Source organism: Protopterus annectens, chromosome 3.part0 (genome assembly GCF_019279795.1).
Source record: "Protopterus annectens isolate FY-2018-M chromosome 3.part0, PAN1.0, whole genome shotgun sequence".
Lineage (NCBI taxonomy): Eukaryota > Metazoa > Chordata > Ceratodontiformes > Protopteridae > Protopterus > Protopterus annectens.
This window is the reverse complement of record NC_056731.1, coordinates 1,394,448,826-1,394,470,812: the sequence shown is the minus strand read 5'-3', so window position 1 is coordinate 1,394,470,812 and position 21,987 is coordinate 1,394,448,826. Positions and strand designations below refer to the sequence as shown.

Here is a 21,987-nt window from a genome sequence, read left to right as displayed (position 1 = left end):
GGGAGGGAAGCAAGTCTCTGACCCGTGTCTACATCATGACACAGTTTAAATGAAAAAAAAAAACTGCATTTATTTCAGGAGAGAACTTATGATGCTAAATGGAAATATTTGACTGGCCTAAGTATAAGCAAGGCAGAACATGAAAGGGTTAACATTTTGACCATTTTATTGGAAATGGGAGGAGCCATCTTGTTTTCAAACAGGAACAATTAAACAAAATAGTGCATACCAAAGAGCCGAAGCCACAGACAAATCTGCTATTACCTGTTGCATATCGTTATGCAGGAGTCCAGGATTTAGGGGTTTAGGACTGTGAAAGGGAAGAACTAAGCTTACCTATACTGGAGTAGGGGGATAGGTGGCGCTCATGACCTCAAACAGAAATTTAGGCTGTATCATTTTCATAAAGTCAGAATTTGAAGGAATGCTAAACTGCATGATTTGTGAGTCTTCGTGGATTACTGGGAAATACTCCACTTGCATTAATTTTACTGTTACTAGTAGTTAGAGATGGTTTCTCTGAGACATGAGAAGTAAGGCAACGGGGGAGAGAGAACTGAAGCACAGTAAATTGACAACAGGTTGAATATTTTTAAATTGGAGATACCAAACATTTCATCCAATCGCTGTAATGCTGGGATGCTCACTAAATCACTTGTGTATCTAATCTATAACAACTTGTTGAGGTAATCGGCATTAGCAAATCTAATGATGACAGTAGCCAAGACAACAATTACTAGGAAGTGGAAATCTAGAACTGAACCAAGAACAGATGATTCAACTTCAGCTTTTATTTTATTTGCATATTAAACGGCAAGCCCACTAGAAACAACTGTTCCTTTTTTGGGCTGACCAAGGTGGATTACCTGGTTAAATGGCTTGTTCAGAGTCACACAGCAGGCAAACTGGCGTGTGAGGAATCAAACTCTGTACCTTTTTACTACAGAAAGCAGCCAGTAACAGCTCAAGGTCTCAATCCTCTGCACTAACTTCCAGAGCATGAACAAAACAGGAAAAATGGAACTGGGAAAATACTCTTGGTACAAATATTTGCTTTCAAATGGTTGCAGATGTGTACTTATGAGGAATCACGGTGAACTGGCTTATAAACTCATTACTAAGGTTTGGGGTTATGAAGGCGTTGTGGTTGAAAGCAGTAAGTGGGATGAGGAGCTGAAGAATAACAGCAAATATCTAACTGCTTTCCGAAGATACAAAAATTATGCCTAAATATTGTGAAGAAAGACAAAGCGGGTTAACCGGTACTTTTTAAATGAAATCGATGCTTATAAGTCTGTAGGTATGAAGTAAAGTTAAAAAAAAAAAAAAAACTGGAGGAAAACAAGAACAAATATAAATATTAAAAAAAAAAAAGATTTGGAACAGCTCCAAACAGTAGGTCAGCAAACCTGCAGTTACCTGAGAAGAACAAAGTACTGACATATGTATATACACAAAAGAAGACAAGAAGATGACAGCCGTCTCATTACAATGGTTGGAAACTGCTGGCATGCAATATCAGATCACACAATCTCTATCCGTTAGAAAAATGTTTCTGAAGCCCCTGGTACATCTTTACTTAGACCTAATGGTGTAAGCCGCTTCAAAAAACATTATTCAAAGAATGATTTCAAGCTGCCTTTCTGACAATACAAAAAAATAAACTTTGATCTAAGTGTTAGCTTAGCCATAATTGAGCTTTCTCCCAGTGTAAGACCGATGGCAAGACAGCAGTCCAGTCATAGGCTGGGGAGGCATGACCCATACTAACTTGAAAGTTTGCCATTTCCAATCCCCACATTTACATTTTTCATGCTGATTTTCACTTCAATACCAACAATCTTTTTTCTTCAGTCTCTTTCATTTCTTCCTGTGTATTGTTCTCAGTTCTTTTTCAAGTCAAGGACAAGTCTGCTACAGTTTCTACGGGCCTATCAGACAGACTATGGCATTCCACCTACTTAATGTCATCACCCATTACTTCCATGTCTTTCACAATGCACTTTTGTTAAACAGTCCAATTCTCTCTGCAGTATTACACAATGGCAGAACTCTCTACCCTGCCTTGATATTCTCAAGTTACTTTGGCAGTTCAAAAGATTTACAGAACGTCATGTGAACTCACAAATTAAATAAATCAAATAACTGCATTACAGTCACCACAGCCTTTTATGTTTCAGTCAGCTAAACAGTACACAGGTCCCTGTAACATGCGACTTCCGTAAGTATGGTTTAGGTTCTCTGCAAATGCATGAGCCAACAAAGATGACATGATCTTTTAAAAAGTAATGGCCTTGCACTTTTCTAAATTTCATTGTTTAAAATGAGCTACTTGACTTCTGACACCCTTGACAACCATCTTTCTGGAATTTTCCATTTTTTTGTGCCTTTACTATAGGTATATGCATATCTAACGTCACTGTTTATTCCTGCCACATTAGCTAATTCTTCTAAAACCGTATGCTCCCCAGAAAGCAACTTGTCAGAGAATTACCAATGAATGAAAATGCACTTGAAAATAGCTGCCAACCGTCATTAAACATTCACATATTCCACTAGTACCTTTCAGTTACTACCTATGTCTGTCATCAATTAATGACAACTGCATCCCATACACAATGCTTTTTGATGAAATCAGAAACAAGAAAAGTCGTTACCCTACTCCTTTATTAAAAGTGACAGCTTCTTCAGTTTCTAAATGTTACAACATTACTTCTCTCACATTTAATTTCTAAGGCAGCACAATATAACCAATTAAAACACAATGCAACATGAAAAGTATGCACCACATTTCAGAACATTACAAGTCTTTCAAAATGACCTCAGAACATGACAACAGGTATGAAACAAGGTCCATTAACAAAATGTGCAGCTCTGTGCCATGTGATACCACTTCCAACATTACACAAGTCAGTAAGTAAAACAGGCAATAACGTAGTTTTCTAAAAGCAATTTTCTTCTACATAAAAATGGCAATTACTTTCTAGTTACAGAGTTAAGGTTAAAACAGAGACTGCACTCTGCCGATTCCCTTTAAAAGGTTATACTTTGAATATGCTTGTCACATTAATCCTTTCAGGCATAAGTAACTTCTATCGTCCCTTACCATGTTTCCTGCTGTACCTCCTATAAATATGGCTTATTTATCATGTGTTCTGCTTACTACACTCCTGTTCTGAAATGTACACAAAAATGCAGCAAAGTATGATACACATTTATGTAACAAAATAAAGTATTATTAATTTAAATGAGGGGGGAGTTGTTGGTCCCACCTTACCCCTTTCAGAAATGACAGTCAATGTGGTATATTTCATATTTACTTTTTGAATGATTTGCTTAAGGATGCACTTTTCAAGTTCAGAAGTACAAGACTTGAAAAGAACGAGTAAGTGTATTGTTGGGAATAACAGGGAACTAGCCCTCTCCAAAAAAATAAATAAATAAATAAATATACACACACACACACACACACACACACACACACACACACACACACACACACACACACACACATACACACACACACACACACACACAGTGCACTTTTGAAAGAATGCAATAGGGATGGTTCACAACTGGTGAAGATACATTTTCTGGCCACATAGGAGTGTGTAAAAGTGCACTAACCACACCAGTTTGATGTCTTATCACCAAAGACATAATCCATTTCTAATTATGTTTTCATTCTACCAGGTTTATTACAAGGTTAAAGAAAATTCAGGTTGATGGGGATCTCACCTCAGTTTAGGATGTCTAGTACTCTTCTTACATGTCACAACCAGGTGCCTGTGTATCGTTGATACCACAGACAAATGAAGTAGACACCAGGGTCACCAAAGTCAGCCCCATTCCTACCCCCTAGTCTTGCACATAATGCTAGTCAGGTTTTTCAGAAACCAAGTGTTCACATATATCTGGAACAGTTTCCCACTGTTTCAGCTGCATCCACTCAAGATCTCAGTAGATCTCTACTTTACAAATTAAAGAATGGAGTTAAATGCCCAGCTGTAAATTATGAACAGTAAACACTGCAGCTTCAGCTTTTTAAACCACTGCTCCCTTTTATGGAAAAGTTATTTTTCTCCCATAATATATGGAGTAAGATACATCAGACGCACTACCCTGCATCTACAAATAGTAAAGATCACATTAGTGGATTATTTTATCATTTCCTGCTTACTTAACTGCTACAATAGTTTAGAATACTTGAATATACAAGTATATTAACAAAAAAGTTTGTTAACCAGGACAGAGCAATAAACCACATGGACATTTTTAAGACACACCCTGAAACATCTTCTGGTTAACTAACCTGCTCAGGTTCATATGTCAGGCAATGGAGGGTATGGGAGTCATAGCTATAAAGTTATACCATACAATAGCCCTGGGCTCATCAACCACAACCTTAAAAACTCTGTGCTAAACTATCAGACAGTGAAATCTGGATACATCATGATATACAGCAAGTCTGATTTCTAGCTGTCCCAAACTAGCGGGTTATACTAGTATTTTAAAAACCTCAGTGTCAAAACAAGTGGCCCTGAAAAAGGAGTAATTTACATTTATTGACTAAAGGTAAGGATGGTATCCGGTGCTGTAGGTCAGTATCCATTGCCTTTCTCATCAAGTACCAACAGTAGCATGAGTCTAGGGGCAGTCTGAAAGTCCATATTTGAGATGGCTCTTCTGTTGTGCTTGAAGAACTTCTCCTAGTTTTACAGGCTGATGGGAACCTTTGTGACAGGACTACTCTGCCAGTATCACCCAAATCAACAGCAGGGAACATTCTGGCAGCAGGACATGGAGACAGTCTGGCCACATAATTATCCCCAGTGTTTTAGAAAGTTGTCTCCAATGTCACATTCCGCCCATCATAAGGCAAAGGAGAGAAATGAGATAACATGCAGAGAAAAAGTCAATGAAATTACATACTAAAAAGGATCACAGTACCCAGTTTCTGTGCTTCTCATTGTGCAAACTCAATCTGCAAAACCTATTAATGTGCATTTTAAATTCAGAGAATAGTCTCTGAAATTATTTCAGTAACCTTTCTTCATCTGCCCTCTGGTGTCAGTGCAGTCATAACTTAAATACATAAAAGCAAAGTATCTACCCCATCCACTCAAATCACAACACACTACAGAACGTCACTCAGTTTTGGGGTTGATTTACACAGCTGGAACAGAGAAGTGCACAAGACAAAATGTCTGTGAGGTAAAGCTAATACAGGACATGCCTTACAAGAGGTCCTCAGGCACAAACTCACCCATTTAAAAAATGGCAACAACATTTTTTTAACTATCAGGTCTCCCTATGGATTAAGAGAGCACTATGTTGTACTAACATACTATGCTAAGATCTGAATAACTTTGGCCCTGACTTCACTGCAACCATTCTCTTACCCGGGCGCCTTCCTTTCTTCTTAACACTGACTTTGACTTTATACCTGGTTATCATGCTTTCACTTACAAAGTTGCTAGCCTTCAATTGCGCAATTTGCTACTGATTTCTAAGCAGAAGTAACTTCAGCTATAAAGGGAAGGCACAGCACCAGAAGTCAATTTTATCCTGTGGTGAAGGAAAATTACATAAAAAAACAGACTGTTGTCATTTGCCCCACACCTAGTACATCTTAAAGTATTCACTTCTCAAAAAAAAAAAAAAAAAAAAAACAGTCTAAGTGAGTCTAGGAAAATGCTGCTCTAACTTGCACACTGTTTTTTTTAAATTAGTGCCCTGTTGAGAGGTCTACAAAGTGAGATACAAAACATTAACAACTTCCTAAAAAATGACCATCTGTAGAAGCCACTTAGCTATTGACTTTTAAAATATATTATTGATATTTGTTTGATGGTAGCCCACTCACACTATACTATTTTACACAAGGGGCGACTTCAGCATAACTGGAAAATATAATTTTATGTGGGATCAGTAACATTCAAGAATGTTAGCTTAAGGCTGACTGTAAAAGGGTTTAATTTTTTTACATGCATTTAAAGCTCTATCTCCACAGATAAGACTTTTGTATGTTGACCTATTAAGCCACAATTTATACAGTGCAGCACATTTTCCATCATAAAGTAGGACCTGCACTAGAACCGGACATCATTCTAAAACAAACATCAGCTGAGTAACTTAAGTACAGGCAATGGTGTTGGCACCTTTCTTCATTTAGAGAATCTGTGAGGAGAATATATTAGTAGCAATAACCAGAATGGTTACATTCAGCTGCATTCACATTTTTATGTCAACACAGTGTTTCACACATCTCCAGCTCAAAATAAACAATTGTGCACAGCAAACTTGTTAAACAAAAACCATATACACACAAGACAAGCATGCAAGCTTAACACAACATACGCAAGTTTGGTCCAAATGTTTCTCACTTTTGCTATGGTTAGAGAGAAGGTAAGGGAGTCCACTAGTAGTTGCACAGCAAATAAGTAACAGTGTACAGCTCTGTTTCCTGCTGCATGTGCTAATGTGATACAAAGGCTGCAACACAAAAGAAATGCTACACGATTGCACAAAAACAGAACTGTACATTTCACAAATGTGCAAGTAACATTACACAGATGTGTAATGTCCTCCAGATGGCAAAGGCCACAAAAAACTTCAAGGTAACATGATTAGATGCCATGGCTTCGTAAAATCATTACTGTGGCTTCCATTAACCACATTTGCTTTCTCACCAGCATTATGCAGTTTTCCTCCTTTTCTTCTCACAGCAAGAAAAGGAAGTTTGTTTTCAATAAAGCACAGCCAAGCCAGTAACCCTTCAGTTTGTGTTACTGATTCTGCAAATCCAAAATTACAAAGGTCTTTTTTCCCTGAACCCCATCATTCTGTGACGTACCATCAACATCTTCTGAAGTTTCACTCTCTTCTTCATCTAGTATTTTAAAAGGAGTCATTACATCATAGAGAAATGAGAGGAAGCCGTAAAACATATCAGAAGTTTCCTCTGATAAAATATTAAGGACCTCCTCAAGTGAATCAATATTCTCATTACTGCCATCTTTGGTCAGGCCTAGATAACAATAAAGGAAAAGGGAGAGAAAAAGAAAAAGGGAAAAGATGTTAGGCAGAAAACAGGACAGTGATTTTTGCAAAAGCACTTGCTATGAGACAGCAGAGGGACATTAAAGAAAAATGTTTGGAAAAACGAAAAGTTGGAGTAGAAGGAATATAAACAGAACACAGTCACAAACGTACATTCATACATTTCTTTCAAATGCATCTAAATTAAGCAAATTGTGAACATGGGATAAAAGCATTTACACGTGTATGTACACAGAGATACACATCTGTTTACATATGCACATTGTATTTCAATTCTGCCACTTAACAGATGTAACTGTAATGCAAAAAAAGTTAGAACACTACACTGGACTTGCTCTTGACTTTCACTCTGAACAGTTATTATCAAATTCCTTTATGTCACTGTTAATTTCCCCTAAGCAGTGCACTATTTCATGACATTGAAAAATCAGTTTTATGTTGAATTTCAAACCCTTTCTGCTTAAAGTTGATTGATTCACATAATTTACGTGAATATGCACCAACAATCAGTACTCTAGCATTCTCAGCAACCGTCAATCGCTCGTACCTGTCAGGGATACTGTGAAATGCTTTTTTCAACTTAATTGCTCTTTCTGGCCCACTGTCTAACTGGCCACCAGCTGTATACCAAGTAAGACTAGCACCAACAGTAAGGATATGGTGTGATGATATGGGCAAGTGCCAGCATAGCGAGTTGGAGTTTTGTAAAGAAAGACATGTCCTTGGAATATCAAACTGATTTATACAAGATCCTTGTGTTGCAAATGTATTAGAACTGTATGTAATTTTGTACAGATGCTTGTGCTGAAAATGTATTTGTGAACTTTGTGTTGAAATGTATCAATAGTGCGCCCTGCTGGAACAAAGAGAAATGTACACATATTACTGCAGCTGAATTAAATGTATACGTTTAACAGAGGATACCTGCACAGTAGATGTTATCTTAAAAAATAAGGGAAATGTAAATGAGCTGTTAAACCATTAAAAGACACCCCCCACAGTGCTGACAAGGAACAGGGACACTAGGTCTGGGGAACAGCCTTCATCCATTAGCTCAGTGAAGAGGGGAGGCCCCCGGCACGGCCATAAACATTTGGATGGGTATTGTGGCTGCCTGTGCTAACTTCCTCCCTTGGTTTCAAAGGGGAGTATTGTGAAAACCTAGAGTCAGGAGACCAGATGAGGTCATTCTGCCAGCCTTCTTTTAAATTATATTTCAGATATTACAAAGAGAAATCTCAAAGTATTGAGTATTTTGTTTGGGAAGCCTGACTATAAAGACCATCACCCACAGCATCCTGTCTTGTGGTAGTAAGTAGTAAGTAACTTAACTAGGGAACAGTAATTTTTAGATTCAGTCAGAAATATAGTGAAGCGAAGTTTAGTTTAGATATCGTTTTCTTTATCTGTCTGAGTCTGTCCATCAATATTTTCTGTGATTTGAACTCTGTGGTTTACTATGAATATATATTCAGTATTTTCACGTACTTTTATTACTTATTATTAAATATATTTAACAACTTTTATTGTGGTTGGCCTTGGAGAAAGTATCTAACCTTGGAGAGTGCTTATATTTATTTGTTGACACTATATGGGTCACTGCAGAACGCCTAGCCATCTTAGTGAACTACTACCATTTGTACTAGTATTAATAGTACACTAAGTTGATACCGTCTTACAGTAACTGACTGGTGGCAGCGAATCTACCTTATAGTCTGGGCAAAGTTGATAGAGTGGGGAATTTGTGTCAGCCTTTTCCCAGGGGTGTGTGTGTGTGTGTGTGTGTGTGTGTGTGTGTGTGTGTGTGTAAAATGAAATCTTAAAGAGTGTGTGTGTCAGTAACTTGGGGCAGGGACACGAATCACTGAGTTTACAGAAAGGGTGCTGGAGGTCTTGGCTTGGACACTCTGCTGAGGATCTAACCCCTACAGCTGTACCAGTGGGGCACCTTATTGGGGACCTGTTGGGAGACAGATATAAAGAAATCCAGACCATGGGTTAAGTCCATTCCCTGTGTGCTCTTAAGGGAAACTGTGCTGGATGCAGAGATGTCTACATTTGGAAATACTGACTGTATCCATTTGTATTCCAAGTGCACGTCCCTCTCCAGTGTCAGTGGTGAGGATTCGAGCTCCTTGATTATGGGCCCAGTATGGGGACATCACATATTGGTTGGCAGTGGTGGGACAATTACATGCTCACTTATTTGTTGGCAGTGATAGGACCATCACACTTCACAGCCACTATTCTGCCCAATTCATCCAGTATGAGGTCTCTATAAGAAGCAGCCATGTAAAAGTAAGGGTGGATATGGATACCCCACAGTCTTTGGTAAGATGAATGCTGTAGCCAGGCATTTGGTAAACAATGGTAGCAGTGTGATGATACTGAAAGGGGAAAAAAAAAAAACTGGAAAGGCCTAATATTCACCAGAAAATATGAGAGAAACAAGCATATTGTCACTGGGAAATCTAAAGACAGGCACAAAGAAAAAGGAAAAGTATCAGACAGTTTACCATTCTGAATTTTGAGACTTTCAGAAACGTGCTAAATTTTGCAGATCCAGAATGGGACATGAAGTTAAAAAACAGTTGCCTTTTCCACAGTTGAGACTACAATGGCAATATCTTTACCTCTCAAATGTGCCTACGTATGAGAGGCATTCCTCATTTTATGTCTAAAAAATCCATGTTCCATCCTGTTCATAGGTAGGTACTAGGCTGCTGGCCCTAGGGCCTATATAAGCCTAGCCAAAAAGGTACCACGGCTTTCGCCACACAAGGAAATTATTTACCTGTGCCCCTGTCAGGCAGAGCCACAGAAGTGATCCCCGGGGTGAATTTCCTATTTCCCATCCAATCATCAAGATTATTCTTGAAGATTGCTAAGGAGTAGCATTGTTTGATATAGATAGTTTTTTTGTTCCAGAGTATGGGAAGTCTCTGGGACAGGAATCTATCCCTCCAGCATGTTCTGTTTATTGTGGTGACAAGGTTTAGGTCCCTAGAGCATGTAGCTCAGAGGGATTGGGATTTCTTTAAGTGGAGCATGTCTAACAGCTCTGGGTTTGACACAGCTTTGTATGTTAGGCAGAGATCACCTTTGAGTAGGCGATATGCGACGGAGTAGAGCTGGAGTTTTTTGAGACGGTCTGCGTAGGGCATCTGTTTGAGGCCGGTAATCCTCTCTGTGAGGTATTTCTGCAACCTATCCAGTTGTTGTAGATGTCTTGTGAGGTAAACCAAGTAAAAGCCAGCAAAGTTACAAAAAAGAAGTATAAACTCCAAATAAGTACCCTTGAAAGGAAAATACAGCAGTCAATTGTTCTTTGATGCAAAAATCCAAGTTTAATTCACACAAGCAGCTTCCAAGGTTTAAAATCAAAGCACATAAACCTTGGAAGCTGCTTGTGTGAATTGAACTTGTATTTCTGCATCAAAAAACAATTGGACTATTGTATTTTCCTGTCAAGGGTACTTGTCTTGTGAGGTACATACCAAAAGGGGCATTAAACTCTATAATGGGTCTAGAGTGATGAGTAGAGGGGAACAATTACCTCTTTTTCCTGGATGAGAAACCTTTTGTGATGAGGTGTGCCACATAGAAGGATTTCTTGACTACTGTGGTGATGTGATTATCAAAGGAGAGACTACTGTTCACCTGTGTGTGATTATCAAAGGAGAGACTACTGTTCACCTGTGTCCCAAGGTCTCTTATCACACTTTCAGTGTTAAGTAGACTATCGCCTATGTGGTAGTTCATGGGTACAGAGTTTTTACCAAAAGGGATGACAATGCACTTTTTGGCATTCAGCTTGAGGCCATGGCTTTGACACCAGGCATCTGTCTCAATGAGGCCCTTTTGTAGGATGTCCACATTGTTGGGAGTTTCGATTATGGCTCCTAGTTTGCAGTCATCTGCGAACTTCGTTAGCTAAAGACAGTCTGTGTTAGCCTGTACTTCAGAGAAGTAGATACCAAACAGGAGAGGACCCAGGACTGAACCCTGTGGTACTCCACTTGTCACTGGTCTGAAGTCGGATTTGGAGTCTGCTCCTTTCACAGTGTGAGTCCTGTCAGTGAGCCAGTTGGCAACCCATCTTGTGACATAGGGATTTATACCTAGTTTAGTGAGTTCATCTATAATTCCAGAGTGGGAGATGGTGTCGAAAGCCTTGGCGCGATCTAGCTAGGCTGTGTGAACCACCTTACCCTCATCTACAGCTTTGGTGACTGCTTCAAAGAAGTCTATCAGGTTTAGGAGACATGATCTGCCTTTTACAAACCCGAACTGGGTGGGGTCCAGAGTTTGGAGATTACCAATGTCGTGGTTTATAAGTTCCATGAGGATACGTTCCAAGGCCTTGCAGACCAGGCTCTTCAGGCTAATGGTGCGGTAGTTCCAGCGGTACGTGGTGGATCCCCCTTTGTGGAGTGGAACAACTGTCGCTGTGCGCCATTCAGTGGGCACAAAGCCTGAGGTGAGGCTATGATTGAACATGGTACTTAGGAGGGGTGCCAGTTCATTCTGTAGTTCATGTAGAAAGCTGCCTGGGATGTTGTCAGGTCCCATGGATGCTGTGTTCTTGGCTTTGGGGTGCCAGTTCATTCTGTAGTTCATGTAGAAAGCTGCCTGGGATGTTGTCAGGTCCCATGGATGCTGTGTTCTTGGCTTTGGAGAGTGTGTTTTTTACCTGTGCAGCTGTGATTACAGGCACTTTGCATTCTTCTGGTATAGAGATGGGCCCTTTAGAGGGTGAGAGGGGGGTAAAGTTAGCACTGAACCTGCCTGCCAGAATGTTGGCAATATCAGTTGGTTCTGTATATTTAGTGCCATTGTGCTATAACTCAGAGCAGATCGGAGTGTTGCCACTGAGATTCTTGACATAGCTATAGAATGCTTTGTGGTCGTCTACAGTGGCGATTTTGTTTTCGTAACTAGCTTTGGAGGATTTTATGAGGGATCTCAGCTTCTTACTCAGGCTGACCAAGGAGTTCCTTCAATCATAGGATTTTACTCTTTTTTGCAGCAGTTTCTTTCTTTTGTTGTAGAGTCTGTTTATCGCAGGGGACCACCAGATTGGCTTCTTTATTTTTAGAGGATAGAATCTTGATTATGTTAGGGATAGCACGATCCATGCATTCGTGTAAGTGCCTATAAAGTGCATTTGTGTAGGATTCAGCAGTCGTACCTCTACTGTCCATCTGCATGAGTGCCGTGAAGTTTGCCACTTCTGTCTTAAGAAGCGTGAAGTTGGCTTTGGAGAAATTTTTTTACGGTGGTTTCACTAATGGCAGGTGGGGGTGGGATGTGCATGTCTAGGGTGATTAGCTTGTGGTTGGATCTGACCAATGAGAATTTGACCTCTGGTGTGGAACACCGGTCACCCATGTTGGTAATGACCAGGTCTAGGAAATTGCTGCCCCTGGTGGGAGTGTAGATAAGTTGATCCAAGGTGTTGGAATTTATGAATTCCAAAAAACTTTGAGCAAAAGAGTTGATACAGGAGTAGTTTTCACAGTTAATGGTGGGGTAGTTGAAATCGTCCATTATTAGGGTGTTAGGTTGTACCCTAATATTTTCCAGTGAATCAAAAAATGAGGAGTGGGAATCCTGGGGCATGGTGGGGGATCTGTAGCAAGCTACAATTTAGACTGTGGTCTTGCCCAGAGTTAGTTGCACTTGGATAATCTCGGATGCATTATGCTGAGCAACTAGCCTGGATGTGTGGATATCCTTACTGAATATGGACACACCTCCACTTTTAGTGTTTCGGTCCAGGTTAGGTGGCCGAAAGGTGTGGTATGAATTATAATCTGATAATGCAGGGGTGCTCCCTGGAGCCTTGAAGTAGGCCTCTGACACTGCACAGATGTTCTCCAATTTAAGGAATGCCTCGAGTGAGTGCATTTTGAAGTTTAGACTTCTAGCATTGAGTAGCATTACCCTCAGATTTTGCTTGCTTGTACCTGTTACAGTGGAGAATTTATTTGAGCCTTGCCTAAAAAAAGGCACTATAGGGTTGGCAACAGCATTAGCCAGTATCCAGAATCCCAAGGACGACAGGTGCAGGCCATCTCTGGCAAAGCATCGTGGTCTGTCGATCATGTCATCCCAGGCAGACAGATACTGGATCCCTTTAGAATGACACCAGAAGCTTTGCCAATTGTTGAAGTCAATCATTTTGTCCTTGTACTGTGGTATCATTCTGGGTGATGGCAGGATGCTACTCAGGGCTGGGGTCATACCTGCCTGGGCTACAAGATCTGAGAGCTCCTCCATGTCTCTTTTCATGTAGTCCAGGAAGGTACATATCAGGTCATTCATACCAACATGGACAATGACAGAGTCATATTTGTACTTGTTGTGGAGTGACCTGAGTGCGTGCATTATGTGGCGGATCCTGGCACCCGACAGGCAGCTAACAGTAATTTTCTCCTTGTTTAGCCTGGTGAGTGGAACATCAGTGTGCCTGACTATAGAGTCATCTATGACTAGAGTGTTGGGTACATTGTTATGCCTTATGGGCTGTGGTTGAGTGGCACACTGAGTTTATGGGCTATGTGTCATTTGGGTTGTATTGGAGGGGTGGAGGTTGATTGCGTTTCTGCTTTGGAGGTCTCTGTTGCTTGGGCAGATGTTTATTGAGAGCCTCCGTGAATGTAGGTATGTGCTTTGTGTTTCTGTGCGTGTGTGTTGGTGGTGTAGATTTTGAGGGGCTATGTGATGAGTGTGGTGTGATGCAAGTGTTTACCATCTCCTCTTGACTGTCTAGTCCAGTCTTGGGTGAAGAGAGCTTTGCTTCCAGTTTGGCTATATAAGTGCATCTCTCACAGGTTGTAGTGTTGGGTGGTAGGAGGAGAGGGTTGTCTGTGTACATGAGGCAATTGCTGCATTGCCCCAAGATGCCCAGATTCATCAGGTAGACAGGAGAAAACACCGGCAGCTGACCCACAGATATGCCTGCATAGGTGTTTATTAAGTACTAAAAACTGTTTTCCTCTAGACAAGTGAGGAAAGTTGAGTGCTGTAGTAATTTGTAGCTTATTTACTGCTTACGAGTTCTGAACAAGTGCTGAGCTCAAAGCAACAGATTTGAGTGCTAAAACTAAAAAACTGGATAGTTCTAAGGGAAAATTTGAAGAGCAGACTTTATGGAGCTGGGAATAGTTTTACCCTAGCTAAGAGACTATGCATAAAGTGTATACATTTTTTTAATGTAGCAGTAGCAAATGAGCAAACTGATTTAAACAAATTAACCAACAGAAAGCTAAAAACGGAGCCCCGTTCCAGCAGTCTTCAATCAGACAAGTTCTAACTGCACACTAGGGTGCAGGGGAACCTTCTCCAAAAAGGATGGCCTGGATTAGCACTCAAGTTATACAAACAAAGCTAGATTCAGGATGTCTGATGTCTATGCTACAGCAAACAAGGCGCACCAATTTCAGAAAGAAACAGTCAAACAAGGAGGCACAATAAGCCTTTAACCAGAAATCCCCAGCTCAAAAGGGCAGAATCTAGCCTCTCTTCCCACAAGAGTGCAGACCACAAACCTTCTTAATGTAAAATAACTGGCCTGAAGCCCATCTGCGTAAACCAGAACTAATACACTTTTTGAATAAAAGACACTGAACCTTCAATCAGCAATTCCCAACTTAGAAGGATGTAAGGTACCTTGTCCTGCCACAACACTGCAGACCACAAAACTTCATAATGTAAAACAACTGGTTTGAAGCCCAAGGCTCTTTCACACATTAATTTTTAATATTCTTAAGATATTCACGTTACTAATACTGAATCATACTAATTCATCAATATATTTTTGTAAGCATAGAAAATTTTTTTTAAATGTTGTGAGCTTCCTAGTGGAAGCGGTCTACCAATTTGCCCTTCTGTTCTAAATTACAAGTATGAGAGGTACTTTTCCACATTATGGAGACTGAGATTGAGGCAAGTAATCACAGCACATGCAAGTACTGCCAGTGGACCTTCATGGCTAAATCTGTCTGGTGGAGGAGGGGGACTACAGTCATTTCCAATAGAGGTGGTATCAACCTGAATTCCAGCTTGCATCTCTGAGGGAGTATGATCCTTAACCATCTGTTGGACAGCATGTTGAAGCAAGCTGTCCCAGGGGTGGGTCAGTTTACACCCAAGAGGTGGATTAAAAGGAGGGAAGGAAGGAAGGAGGAAAAGGTGTGGAGGCAGAGTCAGTACTAGCTGGGGGGAGGGAGGAGTGCACTTGCATTACAGGAGCTTTTCTACACCACTCAGTGCATTGCCACCTCTCTCTTTTTTCCCTTGTAACCATACAGTGTCTACTACTTTCTGAAGGTCCCTTTTCCACTAATACTGTTCATCTTTCCTTTGTTTTCTATAATATGGCCATTTCTTAGAAATCAACAATCACGGTCCAAATCAGATGTACAACAAAGACAAATTAAAACATAATATTATAGGTAGGTAAATGCTAGGTAATCAGCATACAGACTATTACAAAGCCCAGGCAATAACCAGCAGTCAGTATAAAATCCTGTACTTTGTAATTATGAGGTAACCATTATACCAACACTCCGCCTAAATATGTCAATTGAGCCAGACAGAAATCAAACCTATAGTCTTCTGATTCATAAGTCACAAATGTCATCCACTGTACCATTAGTCCTGGTGGCATTAATAATAAAAAGTTACTCGAGAAGTTCCAAACTTGGTACTTGTTCTGTTGAAGTCACCTGGAAGGGACCTGTTATAGAATACTTTAACCAATGCATTGCCACACAAAGAACTGAGTAATGTGGTGAATGTTTCCTGTGTGTGTGTGTGTGTGTGTGTGTGTGTGTGTGTGTGTGTGTGTGTGTGTGTGTGTGTGCATATGTATGTATGTATGTATGTATATCTCCATATCCATCCATCCATCCTCAACCCCTTTTCCCATTTTACACATGGGGTCGGGGTGTCATTTCCACACTGACAATCATGTCGAGCCAAGGCTTACACTTCCAGTTAGCTAGCCCTGCTGTGGTAGTTCGTTCGTACCACTCACTCATGCACACACTCTCATCTATGGACAATTTTAGTGTGTCCAATCCACTTACTGCATGTCTTTGGAATCTGGGTGGAAAATGGAGCACCAGGAGGAAACCCACATGACCACAGGAAGGACATGCAGACTCCACACAGAAGGCACCCCAGCTGAGAATCGAACCAGAGAACCTCTTGCTGTGAGGCAACAACGCTAACTGCTGCACCACTACGGCCACCCTCATACATAAATTTTACACATACAAATAGCTATATATATATATATATATATATATATATATATATATATATATATATATATATTTATAGATATATATATAGATATATATAGATATATATATAAATATATATATAGATACATACACATACATACATATATACATGTACATACACACATACATATATATATATACATACACACACTCAAATTACATATACATTAAATGTGTATGTGCACACACATGTACATACAGACATATATCATACATTGGCCTGCTATCACCCAAGAGCTACAGTCATGGGGGTCATCCATGACACATTTCTAAAGTGGAATGAAAGGTCAACTGGCATCTATAGCAAATCACACTGTTAGGAAATTTGCTGCGTCTTTGATCCCAGTGATCAACATAAAATGCTTGTACCTGAGCAAAACCGCTGACATAAGTAAGTGGTTTCATTTTATTCATTGTGTTCTCCCTACTTTCTAGTCATGACAGGAAGGCAAGGATGCTACCTGCTAGGAAAGGTAAATCTCTTTATTTTATACACTCTGCAAAAGCTTTTAATCTGGATAGTATCAAGATGAGTTTGTATAGCTGGAAGCTCGATGTTTATTTTCTCTGTGCAACTCAAACGGTTACTTTACAGAGAGATGGCAGGGCAGCATGTCTGTGCTTTAAATTGGGGAGTGAGTAACACGGATAACCTCTGCAAGAAAAAAAGGAGATGCTCTAGATACTATGAACATTGGTGCCAGTGGAATTCAACATCGGAGACAGATAATCCAGATCGTCTACAGAAAAAAATGTCAAATGTAGATGCAACCTGAAACATAACATGGAAATAAACTGTCTACTCAGGCATTTTCTGTAATTTAGCAAGCTACAAGGTACTCAAAACACAAACACTACTACTCTGAGTAGCAACACTCTTCTATTAATTTTAACACCAAAAACTTGATAACTATAAAGACTTATCATGCTGTCTTCATCTTGATCCTTAAACTACATACATCACTAATCAGGATCAGGTAATGCAAGAGTTAAGGTAGTAACCAAACAGATGCACAGTATGCCAAAAGCTGCTACTACAGCTGTTAAGCAATGGTCACAAACCTTCCAACATAAATGTCAAACTAAAGGTCAAACCCCAAAATAACAACTCCTCACCTGAAAAAGAACCTGACGTTATGTCCTGTGGGAAGTATAAGCCTTTATGTACACAAAGTTCTAGTACAGTCTTGAGAACAGAATCTACTACAGTAAAGCAGCTAGATTTAGAAAGTTATCATTCTGAACATAATTTCCTGGGCACATTTTATTTTCCCATCACCTAGATTTTGGATTAACTATTAATCACTTCACTTGTCCAACTGCCAAGAGGAACACAGCAGATGTTTTTTTAACATTATTCTTTTCTTTGCCAGACTACATTTATCCCCTACAAACAAATCATGCCCCTCCCTCCAAATGTCTTTTTCCTGACAAATCTGTCTCATCTCATCTGAACTCTGTTTCTTAACGAAAGAGTTCTTCCGAGCCACAGGCATAAACCCAGTTCTTCTTCTTCTTTCGGCTTTTCCCAGTTAGGGGTTGCCACAGCAGATCACCTGTCTGCTCACGATTGGCAGTGGAGTTTTTACAGTGTCGAATTGCCAGCCCGATGCCCAACCTTCCACAGAAGGCACACTCACTCACGCCTAGGGTCAATTTAGAGTGTCCAATCCACTTACAGCATGTCTTTCGGATGTGGGAGGAAACCGGAGCACCCGGAAAAAACCCACATGATCAGTGGGAGGACATGCAGACTCCTCACAGAAGGCACCCCAGCTGAGGATCAAACCAGAGAACCTTTTGCTGTGAGGCAGCAACACTAACTGCTACACCACCGCAGCCGCCCAGGCATAAACCCAGTTATTAATTATTTTAATTTTACTGCAAATCATCTCTAATCTTACTGAATGATTCACACCACCCATGTTATCAGTACCCCAATTATACAACTGACTATTCTAAGTGCACAAAGTGAAGAAGTAAACATCACATGCAACTACTCAACCCATCAGATGCCAGGGCATGAAAGTACATTTGTGCACACTTACCATAAAAATATATCTTTGAGTGCATTCACTGTTGCAGTCCTAACTGATGGGATTTCCTGCCATGGAAGCCTTTGGACGGCCCGACCACCAGAGAATTCACTCCTCGTGAGGCCAGCGGATACCCTAACTTGATGTCAAGACATCTGGGTATAAAGGGAGTCAGCAGGTACAATAACCTCAGGACTTTCTTGCCCCCTAACAGGTCCCTAAAGCCAAGGGTCTTGGGTCTGAAACCCCACAGTATGTACAGAGGAAGAGGGAACAACCTGGAAGTAGAGAAGATAATGCCCAACCCAATCTCATGGACAAGAGGGGAAGGAGGGAGGGAAAGAATACTGCAGCAGTGAATACACTCCAACATCTACATTTACATTAAGTGTACACAACTGTACTACATTCTTCATGTTTCATTGCTGCAGTCCTAACTGATGGAATGAGTCCCAAAGCTGAAAGGAGAGTGGATGGAAAGTTTTATGGACAAGAAAAGATGCCTTGTAAAATGACAGTAGCAAACCCCGGTCAGGACTTGAAGGTTAGAAGGTGATAATGCTTGTTTAAGATATGCACACAGGACCAAATAGTGGTTTCCAAAAGATGCCCTGCAAAATGGCAGAGGCAAACTCTGTTCTGGGCTTGAAGATTGAAAGTTTGGTGAAGGTATGCAAAGAGGAACAAACACCACCTTCCAAAATGTCCTTAGTTGACATCCCTTTAAGAAAGGCTTTAGATGTAGCCATAGCCTAGTGGAATAAGACCTCACAGAGTCTGGTGGCTTTTTTCCATGACTGTTTTAGCAAAACAAGATACAGTGGGAGACTTATTTGGAGATAGTAGTCTCCACTCAGAGCTACAGGCAAAGGCTACAAAATGCTGATCAGACATTTTGAACATTTTTTGTTCTGTCCAAGTAGTAACATAGTTGCCCGTGCACATCCAGTGTATGAAGAATTCTTTCCTCCTTGTTTTGAGGGTGAGGAAAGAAGGTAGGCAAGTGGGTGGTCTGGTTTAAAGAGCTCTCCGTAACCACTTTAGGCAAAAAGGGGGTTGGTCTTGAGAGGCTTTCTCAGGATGGAAAATGATTAAAGGTTACATACACATAAGGGCCTGAAGCTCAATCTTGCAAAAAAGGCCGTCTTCCAGGTCAGGAATTTGATGTCTGCAGAGACAGCTGGCTCGAAAGGGGAAAGCTGAGATTCTCATGAATGAAACGATCCCAGGGGAACAGTTTTCTTTTTTTTTTTGAGGGTCTAATGAGAATAACCATTCTCAGGATCCATTTCATGACAGGATGGGAGGAGAGAGGGGTTTGAGTAGGGAGATAAGGTGAAATTGCCGAAGTGTAAATTATAATAAAGGCATAAGAAAGTCCTTTGTCAAAAAAATCCTTATAAGTATGAAAGGACCAGAGGCATCTGAGCTTGAAGAAGGCTCTGTCCCTTTTTTATGCACCATATAGTGAATCTCTTCCATTTGGCAGAGTAAGATTTTCTTGTGCTAGGTCTTCTGGGTTCTTTTAGAATATCTAGGACCTGTTTGTCAAGGATGTCTCCTTCCAGGGGGTGAAGATTATCATCCAAGCTGTCAATTTGCAGGTGTTCAGGGTGGAGTACATGATGGTGCCCTTGTCCTATGTTAATAGGTCCACTTGTTGGGGCAGCAATCTTGGTTCCCTCTTGCTTACACTAACCATTAAAGGATACCAGTCCTGCATTGGCTGATCTGGGGCCATCAGAATGCACTTTTTCCCTTATCCTCAGCAGTACCCTGGGAAGCAAGGGTACTGGGCAAATGCATAGAGGGAAGGAAAAGGCATCCGTCTTACAGGATGACCTTGTTTTGAAATTTTCTTTGGTGGCAAAAAGGTTGCTCTCTGGCACACCCCATTATCAGGCTACGCTAAGAAAAACTCCAGATGCAGTTGCCACTAGTGAGCATCTGACAGGCTCTTGCTTAGGTGAATTGCCAGTAGATTTGCTTCTCCTGGTAGGTACGAGCCATGTGGTGCAGACCTAGGGAGCTTGTAGTTTCCCAAAGGTCCAAGATTAGGCGACAAAGAGGGTAAGACTGCACCTCCTCTCATGTTTATGTAACACACAACTGTGGTATTGTCTGTCTTTAGGAGTACTCCTGGTTTCCACTGGTCTTAGAAGGCAATCAGATCTTTTTGGACTGCCACAAGTGCCTTTAGGTTAATGTGTTTGTTCTTGAAATGGGAGCCACATCTGCCCTGATTCTGCAAGTTGCTGTAGTGGGCTCCTCAAGCCTGTTTCGAGGCATCAATGCTCAGAGTTTGTTCCCGAGGAATAATCCTGTAAGGAAGGTCTGGGTTGAGAGAGCAGGCTGAGGCCCACTAGGCAAACTTTTTCCTGAGACATAGAAGAAGGTGCACCTTGAATTTGAGGGACTAAGTATGTTGGCACCACACATGAGGTACCACTGCGACTTCCTCATATGTAGCCTGGCCAGGGATATCATGAGGATGCAAAGGCCACTTAACCCACAGCTCTGAGGAACTCCCTGGCAGTGAGGTAGTTCCCGAGAAAGAGCTTTTGGAAGCAGAATTAGAAAAGTAACCTTCGCTGGAGTAAAGAAGGCTTTCTGAAGACAGGAGTCCAGCAAAGCCCAAAGAAACACAACCCTGTTTGTGGTGATGATTTAAGAATTTTAGGTACTGATGATAAACCAGGGCGGCCACGGTGGTGCAGCGGTTAGCATTGCCGCCTCACAGCAAGAGGTTCTCCGGTTTGATCCTCGGCTGGGGTGCCTTCTGTGCCGAGTCTGCATGTCCTCCCTGTGGTTACGTGGGTTTCCTCCGGGTGCTGCGGTTTCCTCCCACATCCCAAAGATATGCTGTAGGTGGATTGGACACACTAAATTGGCCCTAGGTGTGAGTGCATGCGTGTGTGTGCCTTCTGTGGAAGGTTGGGCATTGGGCTGGCAACTCGACACTGTAAAACTCCACTGCCAATCATGAGTGGACGGCGATCATCTGTGGCGACCCCTAACTGGGAAAAGCCAAAAGAAGAAGAAGATACTGATGATAAACCCAAGTAAAGCCACGATCTGCTGGGTGTAAAGAAGATGTGCTTTGAGTTTTTCTAGATTTGTAGCTTGAATGAAGAAGTCAACTAATTAATGTTAAATCTGAATGCCCTTTGATCTGAAGAAGGCTAAAATTGGGACTAGACATTTGGTGAAAACCCTGGGTGTAGCAGACAAGCCAAAGGGCAGAACATAGACTTGATAATGCCACACTCCTACTCTGAAGTGCAAGAACCCTTGTGAGATTTTTCTAAGGGAATGTGGAGGTATGCATCCTTTAGATCCAAGGTTACTATGCAAGCACTGTGTGAAATCATAGGAAGCAATTTTTGACGGGATAGCATCTTGAATGCTGGTACTACAAGAATCTGTTGAACCTTGACAGGTTCACAACAAGTCTCCAGGTATACTCTTTTTGGGGTGCGAGGACATGCCTTGCACAAAATCCCTTTCCTTGTAATGTGTTTAGTACTCGTTCCACAGAAGTTTGGATGCACAGGAACTGTATTTGCCTTAAGGCA

General features: G+C 41.0%; 1 protein-coding gene across 5 annotated transcripts in view; it reads right to left on the bottom strand.

Moving 5' to 3' along the window:
* Window positions 1-21,987, bottom strand: part of ASPH (aspartate beta-hydroxylase) — a 597,360-nt gene that overhangs the window by 112,453 nt on the left and 462,920 nt on the right. For 2 of the 5 annotated variants that reach the window (XM_044065474.1, XM_044065470.1), the window contains exon 5: window positions 6,857-7,030. The exons of 2 other annotated variants lie outside the window; for them this stretch is intronic. In XM_044065474.1, the coding sequence (XP_043921409.1) occupies window positions 6,857-7,030 (174 nt within the window). Of the gene's footprint in view, window positions 1-5,900; window positions 7,031-21,987 lie in introns of those variants that run through there. One more of the 5 variants, XM_044065473.1, reaches the window with a different exon arrangement.